General features: G+C 39.1%; 1 protein-coding gene across 1 annotated transcript in view; it reads right to left on the bottom strand.

The window, feature by feature from the left end:
* Positions 1-16,159: 16,159 nt before the first annotated feature.
* Positions 16,160-16,891, bottom strand: part of siva1 (SIVA1, apoptosis-inducing factor) — a 3,156-nt gene continuing 2,424 nt past the window's right edge. Inside the window, exons 3-4 of the mRNA XM_060879077.1 lie at positions 16,588-16,741; positions 16,160-16,376 (exon numbers count right to left, since the gene is read on the bottom strand). Of these exons, the coding sequence (XP_060735060.1) occupies positions 16,328-16,376; positions 16,588-16,741 (203 nt within the window). The 3' untranslated portion in view covers positions 16,160-16,327. The remainder of the gene's footprint in view (positions 16,377-16,587; positions 16,742-16,891) is intronic.

The following is a 16,891-nucleotide window of genomic DNA, read 5'->3' as shown; positions in this document are numbered from 1 at the left end:
TGTTTAAATTGCCACAGCTTCTGACCGGATCTCAGCATGTCTGTCAGAAATTTCATCATGGATGACTGCTCATCAGTTAAAGCTCAATCCTAGCAAAACTGAACTGCTGTTCATCCCAGGTGATTCATTCCCAGGTCATGATCTTGCTATATCCTTGCACAATGATCTGATCTCCCCTTCAGCCACAGCTCGCAACCTTGGGGTAACCATGGACAATCAACTGTCCTTTTCCTCTCATGTTGCTAATGTGACTCGTTCATGTCGGTTTCTTCTCTACAACATTAGAAGGATTCGACCATTTCTGTCCACACAGGCTGCTCAGGTACTTGTTCAGTCTCTTGTCATTTCTAGACTGGATTACTGCAATGCACTGCTGGCAGGTCTACCTATGAACGCAATCCGTCCTGTGCAAATGATCCAAAATGCAGCTGCACGGCTTGTTTTCAACCTGCCAAAGTTCTCGCATACCACCCCGCTGCTGCGATCCCTCCACAGGCTTCCGGTAGCTGCACGCATCAGATTCAAAACACTGATGCTGGCCTACAAAGCCAAAAATGGACCAGCTCCCTCTTACCTCAAAGCCCTCATCACTCCTCGCACTGCACCCCGCACCCTCCGATCTACCAGCACTGCTCGACTGGTTCCACCATCTCTCAGGGTAAGAGGCAGGGTAAGAGGCATCTCTCAGGGTAATACTCTTTTGTAAGAGTATACTACAAGACTCTTCTCTGTACTGGCACCAAGGTGGTGGAATGAACTTCCCCTAGAGGTCCGGACAGCTGAGTCACCGGCTATTTTCAAGGGGCAGTTGAAGACCTACTTATTCAGGAAACACTTCAACTAGCACTTCTTTCCTTATCTTTTGCATTTAAGAAAAAAACAAAACACCTTTGACACTTTTTCATTGTAACTTTGAACAAATGTTTTAAACTCATGGTATCTTAAGTATGTAACTTAGTGATCCAGCATTAATGTATTCAATGTTAGAGATTTAAGCACTTATGTACGTCGCTCTGGATAAGGGCGTCTGCCAAATGCTGTAAATGTAAATGTAAATTCACTGTACATTTGATGTGACATGATTAAACTCTCTAAAACCTCCTGCACCTGTCCAACACACAAATCTATTAAAAAATCATCCTGAATTGTTAAATCTGAGTTCAGAAAACTAACTACCTTTATACTCACTATGATGTGTAAATGAAATGATTAGTGAAGTTCTCTAGGTAGACAACCAAGCCCTTTAGATCTGACTAATCACTAGTCTAAGTAGGATTTAGTGTAAATCCAGTAGTCAGGGTTGTGAAAAGTCACTTTTTAATGGGCTTCAATATTATATTGTGGAAATAAACTAAATTCTCGTCAGCTACGTTCATCAACTCCTTTAGGGATTTTAGTATGTAATTTAAACTGACCGCTAAGATCGCTAGCAGGTTAGCTAACATTAGGCTAACGATTATATTTATATTATATTTACCAATAAATTTTGTAGTAATTTCAGAAAACAGACAAGTAGATATGATATGAAATACATAAAATAATTCATAATGGAAATAAAATAACTTGTTGAGCAAATTGTAAGGATTTTATAGTGTAATTTAAACAAGTAGCCAAGTTCGCTAGCACGATAACTAGCATGAGGCTAATTGTCTACATAGACGAGGTCGCTTGTGAGCTACATAACATTAGACTGTAACACTGTAACATCAACAGGATTTATTGTAAAACCAGTGAAACATTAAAGTCACATGGTAGGATAAAGCTCCTCCTACCGTGAGAAGGCTGAGTGCGGTCCGGAGGAGCTCTTTCTCTCCGTAGGCTGCGGTAAATGCAGTAACCCGCACCGGCAGAGAAAGCGACGAGACCCGCAGCACGAGCGATCTCACCTACAGTCCAGCTCTTCAGGTCCGGTAGAAATCCTCTTACAGCTATCGTGTCTTCGGAAGATGTAGAGTTCAGTTGTGTCAGAAGTTGTAGAGTTCAGTTGTGTCAGAAGATGTAGAGTTCAGTTGTGTCAGAAGTTGTAGAGTTCAGTTGTGTCAGAAGTTGTAGAGTTCAGTTGTGTCAGAAGATGTAGAGTTCAGTTGTGTCAGAAGTTGTAGAGTTCAGTTGTGTCAGAAGTTGTAGAGTTCAGTTGTGTCAGAAGTTGTAGAGTTCAGTTGTGTCAGAAGATGTAGAGTTCAGTTGTGTCAGAAGTTGTAGAGTTCAGTTGTGTCAGAAGTTGTAGAGTTCAGTTGTGTCAGAAGTTGTGGAGTTCAGTTGTGTCAGAAGTTGTAGAGTTCAGTTGTGTCAGAAGATGTAGAGTTCAGTTGTGTCAGAAGATGTAGAGTTCAGTTGTGTCAGAAGTTGTAGAGTTCAGTTGTGTCAGAAGTTGTAGAGTTCAGTTGTGTCAGAAGTTGTAGAGTTCAGTTGTGTCAGAAGTTGTAGAGTTCAGTTGTGTCAGAAGTTGTAGAGTGGTGATAATGGAGACGATGTTTATCGGCGAACAAGCAGTGTTTTAATTTAAACTATCACTATGGAGCCAGTTTAAATATAAATAAACAATTGTACAACAACTAACACGCAGATGACGTCAAAGATGTTTGCATTTGTAACGCACACTTTATTACATTTCAGTTACATTTATATATATTAATACATACTTAATATATTAATAATACCCTTACTTAATTAGTTAATATACTTTATTATTAGTTATTTTAGTCTATTGGTTTATTTATTTTATTAAAAGTAGAATTAAATATATTTTTTATAATAATAAAGAACATTTACTTGGACTTTTTTTTAGTTATATTGATTAGTTTTTAAAACAGTATGAAAAGGTGAAAAATGTTCTGTAGATACGTTTAGTTTTGTTGAATGGTGAGTTTGAATGATATAAGAATTCATGAAGTTTGAAAGCTGAGGTTATTTAATGCTTTTACATAATGCAAAGCAATGAAAGGTGCTTCAGTCCACATAGACCGTTGTTGTGCTAACTGTGAAGAGGTTTGTAAATATGAACACAGTACTCATAAATGCAGGTCACTGACTAAAAGAAATTGTAAAAAGAAAAAAAATCCAAGAATCCTTTGCCGCCTTCTGCTGGCAAAACGATGGGATGACATTAAGTAATCTGATCTGTTAAACACACATGCTTCTGTAACTGCCTGACCATTTCACCACCTTTTTTTAATGAACTGCGTCACGCTTGCACACTTCCTGGCTGCAACATCCACAACTACTAAGTTAACAATTCAGTTTCAGCTCAAAGCCTAAATGGTCCATCATCGTTCCTCTGCACTTTCTGCTGTCAAAAGTGGAACCTTTTTGACCAAGCCGACTCCACTGTATTTAAGTTTGATTTGGGGATATATTTGCTGTGACCAAATGCCCTTGTAAAAGCCATTTGATTGTGATTACTGCGGGTAAAATGTAGACGATGTAAAAAAAAAAGAAAAGGTTATTAGACTTTTTATAATTACAGCAACACTGTGGTGGTATGAGGGTGGGATGGTTCTTCAAGTCCTCAGACCTGCTGTAATGGAAATTTACCTGACAGTTTTAATCTTGGAGCCTTTGAGTTCTTTTAGTATAAGAAATACAGAAAGGGAAACAGAAGACTTATAACGCTCTTTGTAGATACAAAATGCATTTGGGAATTATGTTTATTTTACTTTTGGGTGCCTGAGGCGAATTCTAAAGATTCTGATGGCTACTTGTTTATAGATAGAGTTTTAGATGGAATTATTGGTCTGGTTTTGGTTGTGATTTAAGAAATCTGAGCAAATATGTTCATTATTCTACCCACTCCGTATTCTGTTTTAATTTGAATGAGCAGTGGTTTGCTGAAGAAAATGAACTACATTATACATAGCTACTTATTTAATTACTTTAGCATGTGAGAGAATAGAGAAGAAGGTTACAAGAAAATGACAGAAGAAACAAGCAGCAGCTTTTTATAATACAACGTCCCCAGAAGGTATTTGAATTGTTAATTTCAAAATCATTTTCCTGTTGTTTTATCAAGCAGCTTAGACCTGCAAAAACAGTAAATAAAGAACGAAGCAAAAGTGAAGAATGTCACCTTTTATTTCTTTGTGGTTATTAATCAGACGTGTGCTGTTAAAACGTATCTAACAGACACTTATACAGAGATGTGTACAATCCAGTGATTGGGTTTAGTAAAAGTGTACATAATTGTCTATGAAAAGAGAACAAGCTATGGTAAAATAAATTCAAATTCAAGTTTATTTGTATAGCGCTTTTTACAATTGAAATGGTCTCAAATCAGCTTTACAGAACATGAACATAAAACAAAATTTTAATACAAAGATGACTATTATAATACAAAAATTCAAGATTAATTTTAGATATATTTGAATGTGTTGTATCCACAATGAGCAAGTCTGAGGTGACTGAAGCGACTGTGGCAAGGAAAAAAAAACCTTGGGTAGTAAAGGAAGAAACCTTGAGAGAAAACGCTCTACGCCTTTAGTAGATTTTGATAGTCTGGGAACTGCTAGACGTCCTGAGTTTTGTGATCTCAGAGACCGTGAAGGACTGTAACATGTTAAAAGACTGGTTAGATAAATGGGAACTAAACCATTTAGAGCCTTGCAAGTAAGTAGCAGCAGTTTGTAATCAATTCTAAACTTAACAGGTAGCCAGTGTAAAGATGATAAAATTGGGGTTTTATAATCATATTCTATATGATCATTTATGATTATTGTCCTGGTAAGAACTCTGGCAACTGCATTTTGGACTAACTGTAGCCTATTTATTGAAGATGCAGGACAAGCACCTAGTAATGCATTGCAATAGTCCAGTCTGGAAATCACGAATGCATGAACTAGCTTCTCAGCAGTAGATAAAGATAGGATGTTTCTTAGCTTGGCAATATTTCTGAGGTGGAAGAAGGCTGTTTTAGTAATATGGGAGATATGATTTTCAAAAGAAAAATTGCCATCTAATATAACACCCAGGTCTTACATTGTTGAGCTAGTAGTTAAAGTACATCCCTCTAAATGGAAGTTGAGCTTCTGTGTACCGGTTTTTGGACCGATAAGTAGTATTTCTGCCTTATTAATATTTAACAACAGAAAATGACAGGTCATTCAATCTTTTATCTCTTAAATGTACTCAGTTAATTTAGACAATTTAGATATTTCATCTGGTTTTGGTAAGATATATAACTGGGTATCGTCAGCATAACAATGGAACCTAATCCCATAAAATACTGGTTCATTACTCAAAAGGACAGAAAATTAAGGACATGTATGAATTTAAAAAAATGGATTAAAGCAGCCTGCAAGTACAGAGAAGTGATCAGTGTTATTACATTCTGGAGTCATCATCCAAGAGATCTCTAGTATCCTGAAAGTTTAGAAAAACTTTATATCTTATATTAGATTATATTCATAATAATATAATATTTACCTATGAATAATACTTTTTCCAAGATGACTACATGTCACAAATATTTCTTCTTTATGATCTAACAGTTTCACAAACTGTTAACACATAATAACACATAATACGCAAGTGATTGTTATCCCTGGATGTATTTATTCAGGGTTTGTACTGCAATGTACAATGAAGACTCCTCCTTATTACACAGATAATAAAGTATTACTCAAATTACACAGTAGAGGTGTATCTAAAGGGCAGGCCAGGAAGATGGGGTGTCAGGCAGCTGGGGTGTCAGGCAGCTGGGGTGTCATGCAGCTGGGGTGTCAAGCTGCTGGGTGTAATGCAGCTGGGGTGTCAAGCTGCTGGGTGTCATGCAGCTGGGGTGTCAGGCTGCTGGGGTGTCAGCGTGGGCAGCTCCACTATCACAGGGCTGTCAAGTGTCACGCATTGAGAGTCATTTCTCACATTCTCTCGCCACACATCATATTTCTCACGCAGAAAAACTTTTTGACTATTTATCATATATTTAATATGCCGCAGCGCCCAAAATGTATCTGTCCGCACCGCTGTCTCTATGGAACCGGGCAGGAATCAAGTGCATCTCCCCTGGAGCTCTTAGTCGAGCCTGACACTTATCAGCCACTCAAAAAAAAGGAGGCTACACAATAGCCAATCAGAAAATAGCACTATCTGGGTAAGATTTAACGCAACAACCAATGAAAAAAAATATCGTCCTCAATCATGACCCTAAAAATGGCTTGGCTTGAGCCGAACTGTTTTAAAAGGGAGCAGCATTACAAATGATAAAGGAGTCCAAAAAGGCAACAAACACTTACAATAACACGCTTGCCTGCCTTCAAAACTTGAGAGCCCTGCTATCAACTAAATCTGTGAAAATCATTGTCAAACATTTATTCATTCATTCATTCATTCATTCATTTTCTACCACTTATCCGAACTATCTCGGGTCACGGGGAGCCTGTGCCGGCGTCTCAGGCGTCATCGGGCATCAAGGCAGGACACACCCTGGGCGGAGTGCCAACCCATCGCAGGGCACACACACACACATTCTCATTCACTCACGCAATCACACACTACGGACAATTTTTCCAGAGATGCCAATCAACCTACCATGCATGTCTTTGGACCGGGGGAGGAAACCGGAGTACCCGGAGGTAATGCTTATCTAATTATCTAATCTATATCTACTCTGGGTTTACAATTTAGAGACTGTGTCTGTTTCCCGAGCTAAACAAAAATGTATAAACACTCAGAAAATTTATTTTAGAAACCTTATTAGTATAAAATGACATCATAGTGAATACAAAGCCAGCACCTTGGATCTGAAGCCAGGACTGTTAAATTTTAGATCTCTTGCACCTAAAGCACTCATTGTTAATAAAATGATTGCTGATGAGACGTTTAATGTTCTATGCTTAACAGAAACATGGATTAATGCGTGTCCACCTGGTTACAGATATATGCATCAGCCAAGCCTAATAGGCAGGGGAGGAGGTCTCGTAGTTATTCATGCTCATGAGCATGATTTCCGAGCATGATTCATGATGAACAATCTAGACATAAATTCAACACATTTTAAGTTCTATACTATACTATAGAATACTGTACTTTATACTAACTTAACCAATGTAGCTAAAAAAAATAAGTCTACCATGTCAATACCCAATAACAGAACTCTGGGGCCGTATTCTGAATTTCTCTGTGAATTTGCAGATTTAATTTCAAACCTAGTTGTTTTTTTTTAGACAAAGCATTAATGGTGAGAGACTTTATTATTCATTTTGAAAAGTTAAAAGATACTCTGAGAAAAGCAGTTGTGTTCATCTAAGATTCAGTAGGGGTTTGATCAGAATGTAGTCAGACCCACTCATAATGGAAGTCAAAGTCTTGATCTGGTTCTAACCTTTGGATTACATATCGAAAATATAGTCACACTTCCACAATCCGAAGCTGTCTCAGACCATTAACTCATTTTGTTAAAAGAAAGTCTTGGACACAATATATGCATTTTGACATGTTAAAAGTACATTTATGTCTGCTACTTCAGAGAGATTTACCAATAGTCTCCCAGAAATATCTTTCATGATTGGATCGGTCTGACAACTTGATCAGGAGACTGATTACTTAGAGTCAGTGTTTTGCTACACCTTAGATATGAAAGCTCCATCTAAAAGAAAAATTATAAAAGAAAAAACTAGCACCCTGGTACAATGAGTCTCAAGTCTCAAGACTTAAAACAATCAACTAGGAATTTTGATCGTAATTGGCGTTCAAACAAAATAATCAGTGTACATATAACATGGAAGGAAAGCCATCTGAGACACAAAAATCTCTTAGTGCTGCTAGATCATTGTATCTCTCCACCATAAATGAAGATATCAAAATAATCCTAAATTTTTAATCTTCTTCTTTTTCTTCTTCTTCTTCATCTTCATCATCTGTTTTCACCTAACTCTATCCTTGGCATCCTCTACTCTCGCATTGGTTAAGTTCATGTTCATCCTCTTTCAACACATCAATATAACTCTTCTTTGGCCTTCCTCTTGACCTCATACCTGGCAGCTCCATCTCCAACATCCTTCTACAAATATAACCATCTCCCTCCTCTGCACATGTCTAAACCATCTCAGTCTAGCCTCTGACCTTGTCCCCAAAACAGCCAACCTGAGCTGTCTCTCTGATGTGCTTGTTCCAAATCCTGTCCATTGTCGTCATTCCTAAAGAGAACCTCCATCTCTGCCTCATGTCTTTTCATCACTGCTACAGTCTCTCACCCGTACTGCATAGTTGGTCTCATTACTATTTTGAACACCTTTCCTATGAATCTTGCTGACACTCATCTGGCACACAACACCCTGACACTTTTTTCCACCCTCTCCAAACCACCTGCACTCGCCTCTTCACCTCTTTTCCACACTCCCCATCTCACTGGATGGTTGACCCCAAATACTTAAACTTCTGCACCTTCTTGACCCCTCTCCTTTTCATCCTGACCACCAGAGACATCCTTCACATCAATATCAGTTGCTGTCTGTCTACACTCTCCCCTACCGCCACTTACCAATAACTAATCTCTCTCAGATTGCCTCGTCTACATAGAATGTCTTTTGCCTACATACTCCTACCTCCACTCGTATATCTTGTTACTCTCTATTCTTCTCTCTTATGGAAATAAGTGTTAACTACATCCATTTCTATCCGCTTAGCAAAGTCCACCACCATCTGCCCTTCTAGGTTTCTTTATCACCAAAACTGTGCATCACCTATTCATCACCTCTGTTCCCCAACATATGCCCGTTGGAGTCTGCTCCAATCACTACTCTCTCCCATCTGGAAATGCTCTCCAACACCTCATCTAACTCACTCCAGAATCTCTCCTTCTCTTCTAACTCACAGCCTACTTGCGGAGCATAACCACCGATGACATTCAACATCACCCCTTCAATTTCCAACTTCAACCTAATTACCCTGTCTGAGAGTCTTTTCACCTGTAATACATTCCTCACAAACTCATACTTCAGGATCACTCCTACCCCATTTCTCTTCCTATCCACATCATAATAAAACAGTTTTTCCCCCTCCAATACTACGTACTTTGCTCCCCTTACACCTGGTCTCCTGCATCTACCTTCCATCTACCTACCTACCATCCATCATGTCCACCAGCTCTCTACTTTTCCCTGTCATTGTACCAACGTTAAGTGTTCCTATTCTCAGACCTATACTCCTGCCTTTCCTTTTTTTCTCTGCCTACGAACCCTCCTCCCTCCTCTCCTTCCTCGACCAACAGTAATCCAATTTCCGCCAGCACCCTGAAGGTCAACAGTGCCGGTGGTGGTCATTGTTAACGACCAATCCGGCATGGAATTCCCACTGCTGATTCACATGTTTAGATTTGGCATGTTTTACGCCGGATGCCCTTCTTGACTCCCTATTTATTCGGGATTGGGACTGTCACTGACTTACAACCCCTGTCTCTAGATTAATATTAAATTTTTAATGCTGTAGCAAAATTAACTACAGGTACACACCCATCAATATACAGCAGCAATGACTTATTAGTTTTATTGCAAACAGAATACTATTCACAACACCTGTCATTTGTCACTTTTACAACATTTCCAGCTTACAAATATATTCCTTAATCAGGGATAAAAAATCTCTGAAGCCACAAGTTTTTCATGACAAAAACAGATCGATGTATCTCTTTAAATTAGCTTCAGTTTATATAAAAGCTATTTACAGAAAAAAAGGGGATGTGGATGCAATATTTAAAGATAAAACATAAAACATTTGTTCTATAACAAAAAGACATTTGATTCAATAGGAATAGGAGGATACTCAATCCACTTGGACCACTTGGGCTTAATAGTTCGGCTGAAGGTTTTGAAGAGTCTAATTTAGGGTTTAATAAGATATTAAAATCCCATCCACAAATAAAAATGCCTTGCAAATCAGATTCTATCAGATCTATCAGAGTCTTAAAAAAAGAGCAGTTACTGTACTGCCTGGATGAGCATAGACATTAAGCTGCCCTCAACTCTATCTCTTATCATTATGTACCTATCCTCGCTATCTTTCATTTTATCAAGATGTTCATAGATAGTTTTATTAGCAATTAATACTGCAACTCCTCTCCTGTAGCCAGATTTCTAATGCTCTGTCACATTGAGATGGGTCTCTTGAAACAATGCTATTTCAATCTTCTCCATTTTAAGTTTTGACATCTTTTTTTTTTTACAGGATTGAGTAAACCTTTTACATTATATCATGCCACTTTTACTAAAACTAAAACTTTAGACTAAAATTACTATTTACTAAATTTACTAAAACTAAAACTTTCTAAAAACTACTCATTTTCATTGATTCCACGTATTTCCATGTATTTTTGATCATTTCTCCTGTACTTGCAGCATACTAAGGCCCCATGCACTTAAAATGTTCATCTTTTTCTTCGCGATAATTTGCACTTAAAAAGTATATTTTTATATTGGGAAGTGTAAAGTAAAAAAGGAAAATGATACATTGATAATGAAAGAGCTTGAAAAAGAGCATCACAATACCTTCAAGAAATTTAGCCCCATAAAAAGGACATTTCTTTGGTCGTCTGCTTGTAAAGGCCTAAACTATAGAAGTTTGACTTTGTAGGATGGTGTGTGTGTGAGCAGGTGCACCATGATTCTTGATGATCTTTCTCCAGGTAAGACACTGAACTTGCTCAATCAGTGAAGAGGGTGCGCTGAGTATGGTCACTAGACGTCTTTTTCCCATATAGGTCGTTGCTGCCTCTGTGGAGTTGTAGATAACTGTGCCTTCAGTATAGAAAACCTTTAACTTGGCCGGAAACAGTATTAAAAATTTGATGTTGTGTTCAACATACTTTTATCCTCTTGGTATTTCCTCTGTTTCCACAGCACATCAGGGGCATAATCATGATTGAAAAATCCTTTCCATTCGATCACCTTCTTCTCCCTGGCCATTTTGATAACCAGCTCTTTTCTACTTCTATTTCAGAAACTTGACAATTATCAAGCGTGGTTTGAGTGCTCTGTGATCTCTGTGAGCCTGTTCAATCTGGATGTTCACCGCTGAGTTGAGATCTTGGGTCGATTTAAGAAAATCCTCCAGGAAAGAAATCATGTCCAAACAGTGCTACTCAACCCTTTCTAGGATTCTGCAACTTCTGATGTTCGACAGTCTTTCTTGTAAGCCTGGGCTCAAATTGTTCTGTTAGCCATAGCAAATCTTCCGGCACTTCTGTTTTGTGTTTGTGTTTTGCGCTTCATGAAATCTATTTTCAACCTTCTTTTAATAGACTTCAATTATTGTTCAATTATTCTTTTATATCCTGAAGTTGTTTATAGCTGTCTTGTTGAAAGTCCTTAATCACGTTAAGAATCTTTTCTATGCTAATTTGCTCTCTCCAATGTGCTCTGCCACAGCTCATGCTAATTTGTTCAGGTACATCAAGTCAAGTCAAGAGTCAAGAAGCTTTTATTGTCATTTCAACCATATATAGCTGTTGCAGAACATAGCGAAATGAGACAACGTTTCTCCAGGATCAGGGAGCTACATAAAACAAATACAGGGCTAAGGACTTGTAAGTAAATAAATTGCAACTGTGCAACCTGGTGCAAACAGTGCAGGACAAGACAAACAAGACAGACAAGACAGTGCAGGACAAAAGACAGTGCAGGAACAGCGCCGACCAACCAGTGTATTTACTGTATGTGAATACTGAATGTTCAAACAATATTTCGTGCAGTAATACACAGTTTCTTAGCAGCAGGTCCTTGAGATAAAATTCTTGAGAATTGTGCAAAAACAGCAAATGACAAAAAAATATTGTATAGTATGTGCAAAATGACTGAGATATTGTACAATATGTGCAAAACGGCATGTAAACAGTTTGATGGATTGTAAGCAGCATGTAAACAGTTTGATGTGTCTGTGTGTGTTTTGTGTGGGTCTGTGCAGTCCATACAGATGATGTGTGTGTGTGTTGTGCTCAGTACAGTTCAGTTCAGTTATTGAGAAGTCTGATGGCTTGTGGGAAGAAACTGTTACACAGTCTGGTCGTGAGGGCCCGAATGCTTCTGTACCTTTTTCCAGACGGCAGGAGGGTGAAGAGTGTGTGAGGGGTGTGTGGTGACATCCACAATGCTGTTGGCTTTGCGGGTGAAGCGTGTGGTGTAAGTGTCCATGATAGAGGGAAGAGAGACCCCAATGATCTTCTCAGCTGTCCTCACTATCCGCTGCAGGGATTTGCGATCCGAGATACAGTTACAGTTCCCAAACCAGACAGTGATGCAGCTGCTCAGAATGCTCTCAATGGTCCCTCTGTAGAACATGGTCAGGATGGGGGGAGGAAGATGTGCCTTTCTCAGCCTCTGTAGGAAGTAGAGACGCTGCTGGGCTTTCTTGGTAATGGAGCTGGTGTTGAGTGTCCAGGTGAGGTTCTCCGCTAGATGAACACCAAGAAATTTGGTGCTCTTGACGATCTCTACGGATGATCCGTCGATGTTCGGCAGAGAGTGGTAGCTCTGTGCTTTTCTGAAGTCCACAACCATCTCTTTAGTTTTAGAAAGGTTGTTGGCTCTACACCAGGCAGTTAGCTGTTGCACCTCCTCTCTGTATGCTGACTCGTCGTTCTTGTTGATGAGACCCACCACGGTCGTGTCTTTGGCGAACTTGATAATATGATTCGATCTGTGGATGGCTGCACAGTCGTATTATTTGGGTTGTCTTCATTGTCTTTTGTAGTGTTTTTTTTTTAAGTTGACCCTTCCATAACTCTGTCAAAATTATTAAATTGTTAATATCTACATTTGGGGCACAAATATGACATGTTATGAAGCCATTCATGAAGTATTTTAATGAAAAAAAAAAAGAATATTCAGATTCCTCATTTAAAACCCAACGATTTGATAGACTTTCTTTCCCCTTTATCTCTAAAATTCTAGAAAATCTCGTACAAAGCAGCTATGCTCTTACCTACATAGAAATAACATTTACAGAAAGTATCAGTTAGGATTTAGGGCACAGCATAGAGCCAGCACTGATTAAAATGATACATGACCTGTTACTGGCTTTTGATCAGGGTTGTATCTCCTTGCTTGTGATACTTGATCTTAGTGCAGCTTGACCATGCTATTCCACTTGATAGGGTAGAAAATGTTGTTGGTGTTTAGTAGACAGCCCTCTCTTGGCTCAGGCCTTAAGATGCTAAGGTTATTTTTTAAATTGGGCATGTCTTTTTAGATAGATAGATAGATAGATAGATAGATAGATAGATAGATAGATAGATAGATAGATAGATAGATGATCGATCTCAGTGCTGCATTCGGACCTCTGCTTTTCTCAATATATATTCCCTTGGGAAACATTATTAGAAGGCATGGGATTAGCTTCCATTCTTATGCCGATATGCAGCTATATATCTTTTCAAAACCAGATGAAATATCTACATTTTCTAAATCAACTGAGTCTGTTAAAGAGATAAAAGACTGGATGACCTGTAATTTTCTATTGTTAAATACTGGTAAGGCAGTAATATTACTTATTGGCCCAAAAACCAGTACACAGAAGCTCTCACAATTCAACTTCCATTTAGAGGGATGTACTGTAACTACTATCTCGACAGTGAAAGATGTGGGTGTTATATTAGACAGCAACTTGTCTTTTGAAAATCATATCGCCCATATTACAAAAACAGCCTTTTTCCACCTTAGAAATATTGCCAAGCTAAGAAACATCCTATCTGTAGCTGATGCTGAGAAGCTAGTTCATGCATTCATGACCTCCAGACTGAACTATTGTAATGCATTACTAGGTGGTTGTCCTGCATCTTCAATAAATAGGCTACAGTTAGTCCAAAATGCAGCTGCCACAGTTCTTACCAGGACAAGAAAATATGATCATATAACCCCAATTTTATTATCTCTACACAGGCTACTTGTTTAGCTGTACTTACATATAAGGCTCTAAATGGTCAGGTCCCATGTCTTCTAACATGCTATAATCCTTCACGCTCTCTGAGATCACAAAACTTCTGGTAGTTCCCAGAATATTAAAATCTACTAAAGGTGGTGGAGCATTTTCATATTTAGCTCCCTAACTTTAGAATAGCAGACTGTATATTTATAATCACACCCTCCAGTGTCACCCAAATAAGGATGGGTTCCATTTTGAGTCTGGATCCTCTTAAGGTTTCTTCCTCTTCCATCTAAGGGAGTTTTTCCTTGCCACAATCACCTGCTCCTTAGACTTGCTCACTGATGATAAATACAAACACATTTAAAAATATGTCTAATATTAATCTTATTTTATATGGACCTTTGTATAATATTAACCTTTGTATTATGTTTCTTAGGTTCTGGAAAGCTGCTTTGACACAATGTCCATTGTTAAAAGCACTAAACAAATAAATTTGAATTGATTTGATTTGAATTAAATATAAAACCATCTCGCTTCTAAGCCTGGGCTCAAATTGTTCTGCTAGCCATAACAAATCTTCTGGCACTTCTGTGTTTGGGTTTTGCGCTACATGGAGGAGGGGTGGTGGCCTAGTCTATCAGACTGGATGCCATCTGTTAGAAAGTCCTTAATCCAGTGCCACATGGGTTGGGAAAGTCTAAGGCTGTCAAGTTTGGTGACTAATCTACTTGCTATGACAGTATGACAGGGGAATTAATGAGGGTCAAAGGAGAATGGGAGACTTATGGGAGAGTTTTATGTGCTGTAGGACCAGTCTCTTGATCACTTCATTATGACTGGAGTGAGTGTGACTGGGCAGTAGTCAGTGAGGCCACAGGCAACACTTTCTTTTGGCAGTAGGCTGATCGTGGCAGATTTCAGGCAGGTTGGTATGCTGGATGTGTACTAGGATAGGTTGAAGATCTTGGTAAAGACAGCAGAGAGCTGTTTTGCACATTCCTTCAGAGCCAGCCAACTTGGGTTTACTGCTTTGAGAACATGCCTCACATCATGCTCCTGCACAATGATGATGTGGTTGTCAGAAGAGGCTTAGTTGGATATGTGCTGAATACCTTGCAAACCTGTCATGGGTTGTTGTTGGAAAAATTATCCTCAATTTTCCTCTTGTAGGCCGCTTTAGCCTCCTTGATGCCTCTTTTTAGGCTGGCTCTAACAGCACTGTAAAGGGCCCTGTCGACAGACCTGAAGGCGGTATTTTGGGCCTTGAGGAGTGTTTTGACTTCCTTTGGGCTTCTGACTGGGGTACACCCTGATTTGATTTTACAGCGACATTGTCGAGTTATTCTATGGAGCAGATATTGTTGATGTACACACCTTCAGGTCTATGAAAATGTCAAAATCTGTCCTCTCAAAATAGCCCTACAACTGTGAGGAAGCTCCTTCAGGTCAGGTATTAGGAGTCATTGTGGTAGGTTGAGCTTATCTTCAGAGGGTGGTGTATGTTGGAGTTAGGAGTATGGTTAGAGTTAGGAGTGCTCTAACTGGCCTAGATGTGGTGGTTATATTGTTCTAAAACCGTTCTTGATGTTCGAGTAGACTTTGTTTTATATCGAAGATGTAGGCTGTTTCAGGACTGTTGCGGTGCTCTGAATTAATAGCACTGAGCAAGGAGGTTAATGCTATGCTGATGTTAGCATCCGGTGAGCTGTAAACTCCTGTGGAAGGTAAACTGGCCTGGATTTAAGTCATGTACTCCTAATCAGAAGACCAACAAATGTCTAATTTTGGTGTTGTTGCACCAGCTGTTATGAATATAAAGATACCACCACCTTCCCTCTTACCAGTGACATTCATTCATCATCTACCGCTTATCCGAACTACCTCAGGTCACGGGGAGCCTGTGCCTATCTCAGGCATCATTGGGCATCAAGGCAGGATACACCCTGGATGGAGTGCCAACCCATCGCAGGGCACACACACACACATTCACACACTACAGACAATTTTCCAGAGATGCCAATCAACCTACCATGCATGTCTTTGGACCGGGGGAGGAAACCGGAGTACCCGGAGGAAACCCCCGAGGCACAGGGAGAACATGCAAACTCCACACACACAAGGAGGAGGCGGGAATCGAACCCCAACCCTGGAGTCCAGAGTGTTCGTCCCCTAGGTGGCACATTTGATGTGTTGTTCAAACTTCAGAAAAAATTCCTATAAATCCACAAAATTAAAGCCTCCAATCGAAGATATAGGCTATCCATAATTTCTAATTTAAAAAAAAAAAAAAAAAAAAAAAAAAAAGGAAAAAAATTGTCCAAGTATTTATTTAATGATTAAAAACATATGTACACAGAAATTATATAGATGTAAAAGCTATATAAAATTCATTTACAGTGTGGAATGCATTAAAGTTTATTACAAGAAAAATACATTTCCTTTCATTCAGCAATCGGTCTGGTCCACCTTTGTGTCCGCCTCATGAAGAGCAGCTACAGCAGAGGACTTTGTCATAGCGGTCTGTGTAACTGTAGATAGAGAACATCATGCAAGTTGTTAGAACTTATCAATTTTTCAAAATATAAAAATCTACAAAATAGTACAATGAAAGTTATAGCACTTAATCATCTAGGAAACACTGAAAAATCTATAAACCTGAAGTAATAGAAGTAAAAGCTAATAAACTGTAGCATGCTTTTCAGAAGGTGTATGGTGCAGCATAGATGGGTGTGGCATTACTCTGTGATGGTGCAGACGGAGCAGCAGAGGCTGGAACAGCTGTTGCACTGCTGCATGCAGGCGGGACACGCAGGACGATCACACTGAGAGCATGATGTCCTTATTCCTGATGACCTCTGACACACGGCGCACACATTTGGCGTGGTCACATTGCCTGAGGAGACAACAGGAGATCAACAGCAAAATCAATTAACTTGGCTTGAGCTAACAATAATCTATCAACATCCCGTTAATGGTAGAATTAAATCCCAAACAGGGTTTGAATAAACACCATGAAAAAAGTCTGGTAACACCACAAAGCAGT

The sequence above is a fragment of the Tachysurus vachellii genome, chromosome 10 (genome assembly GCF_030014155.1).
Source record: "Tachysurus vachellii isolate PV-2020 chromosome 10, HZAU_Pvac_v1, whole genome shotgun sequence".
Taxonomy (NCBI): domain Eukaryota; kingdom Metazoa; phylum Chordata; class Actinopteri; order Siluriformes; family Bagridae; genus Tachysurus; species Tachysurus vachellii.
The sequence above is the reverse complement of the archived record's forward strand: the minus strand, read 5'-3'. Positions and strand labels throughout refer to the sequence as shown.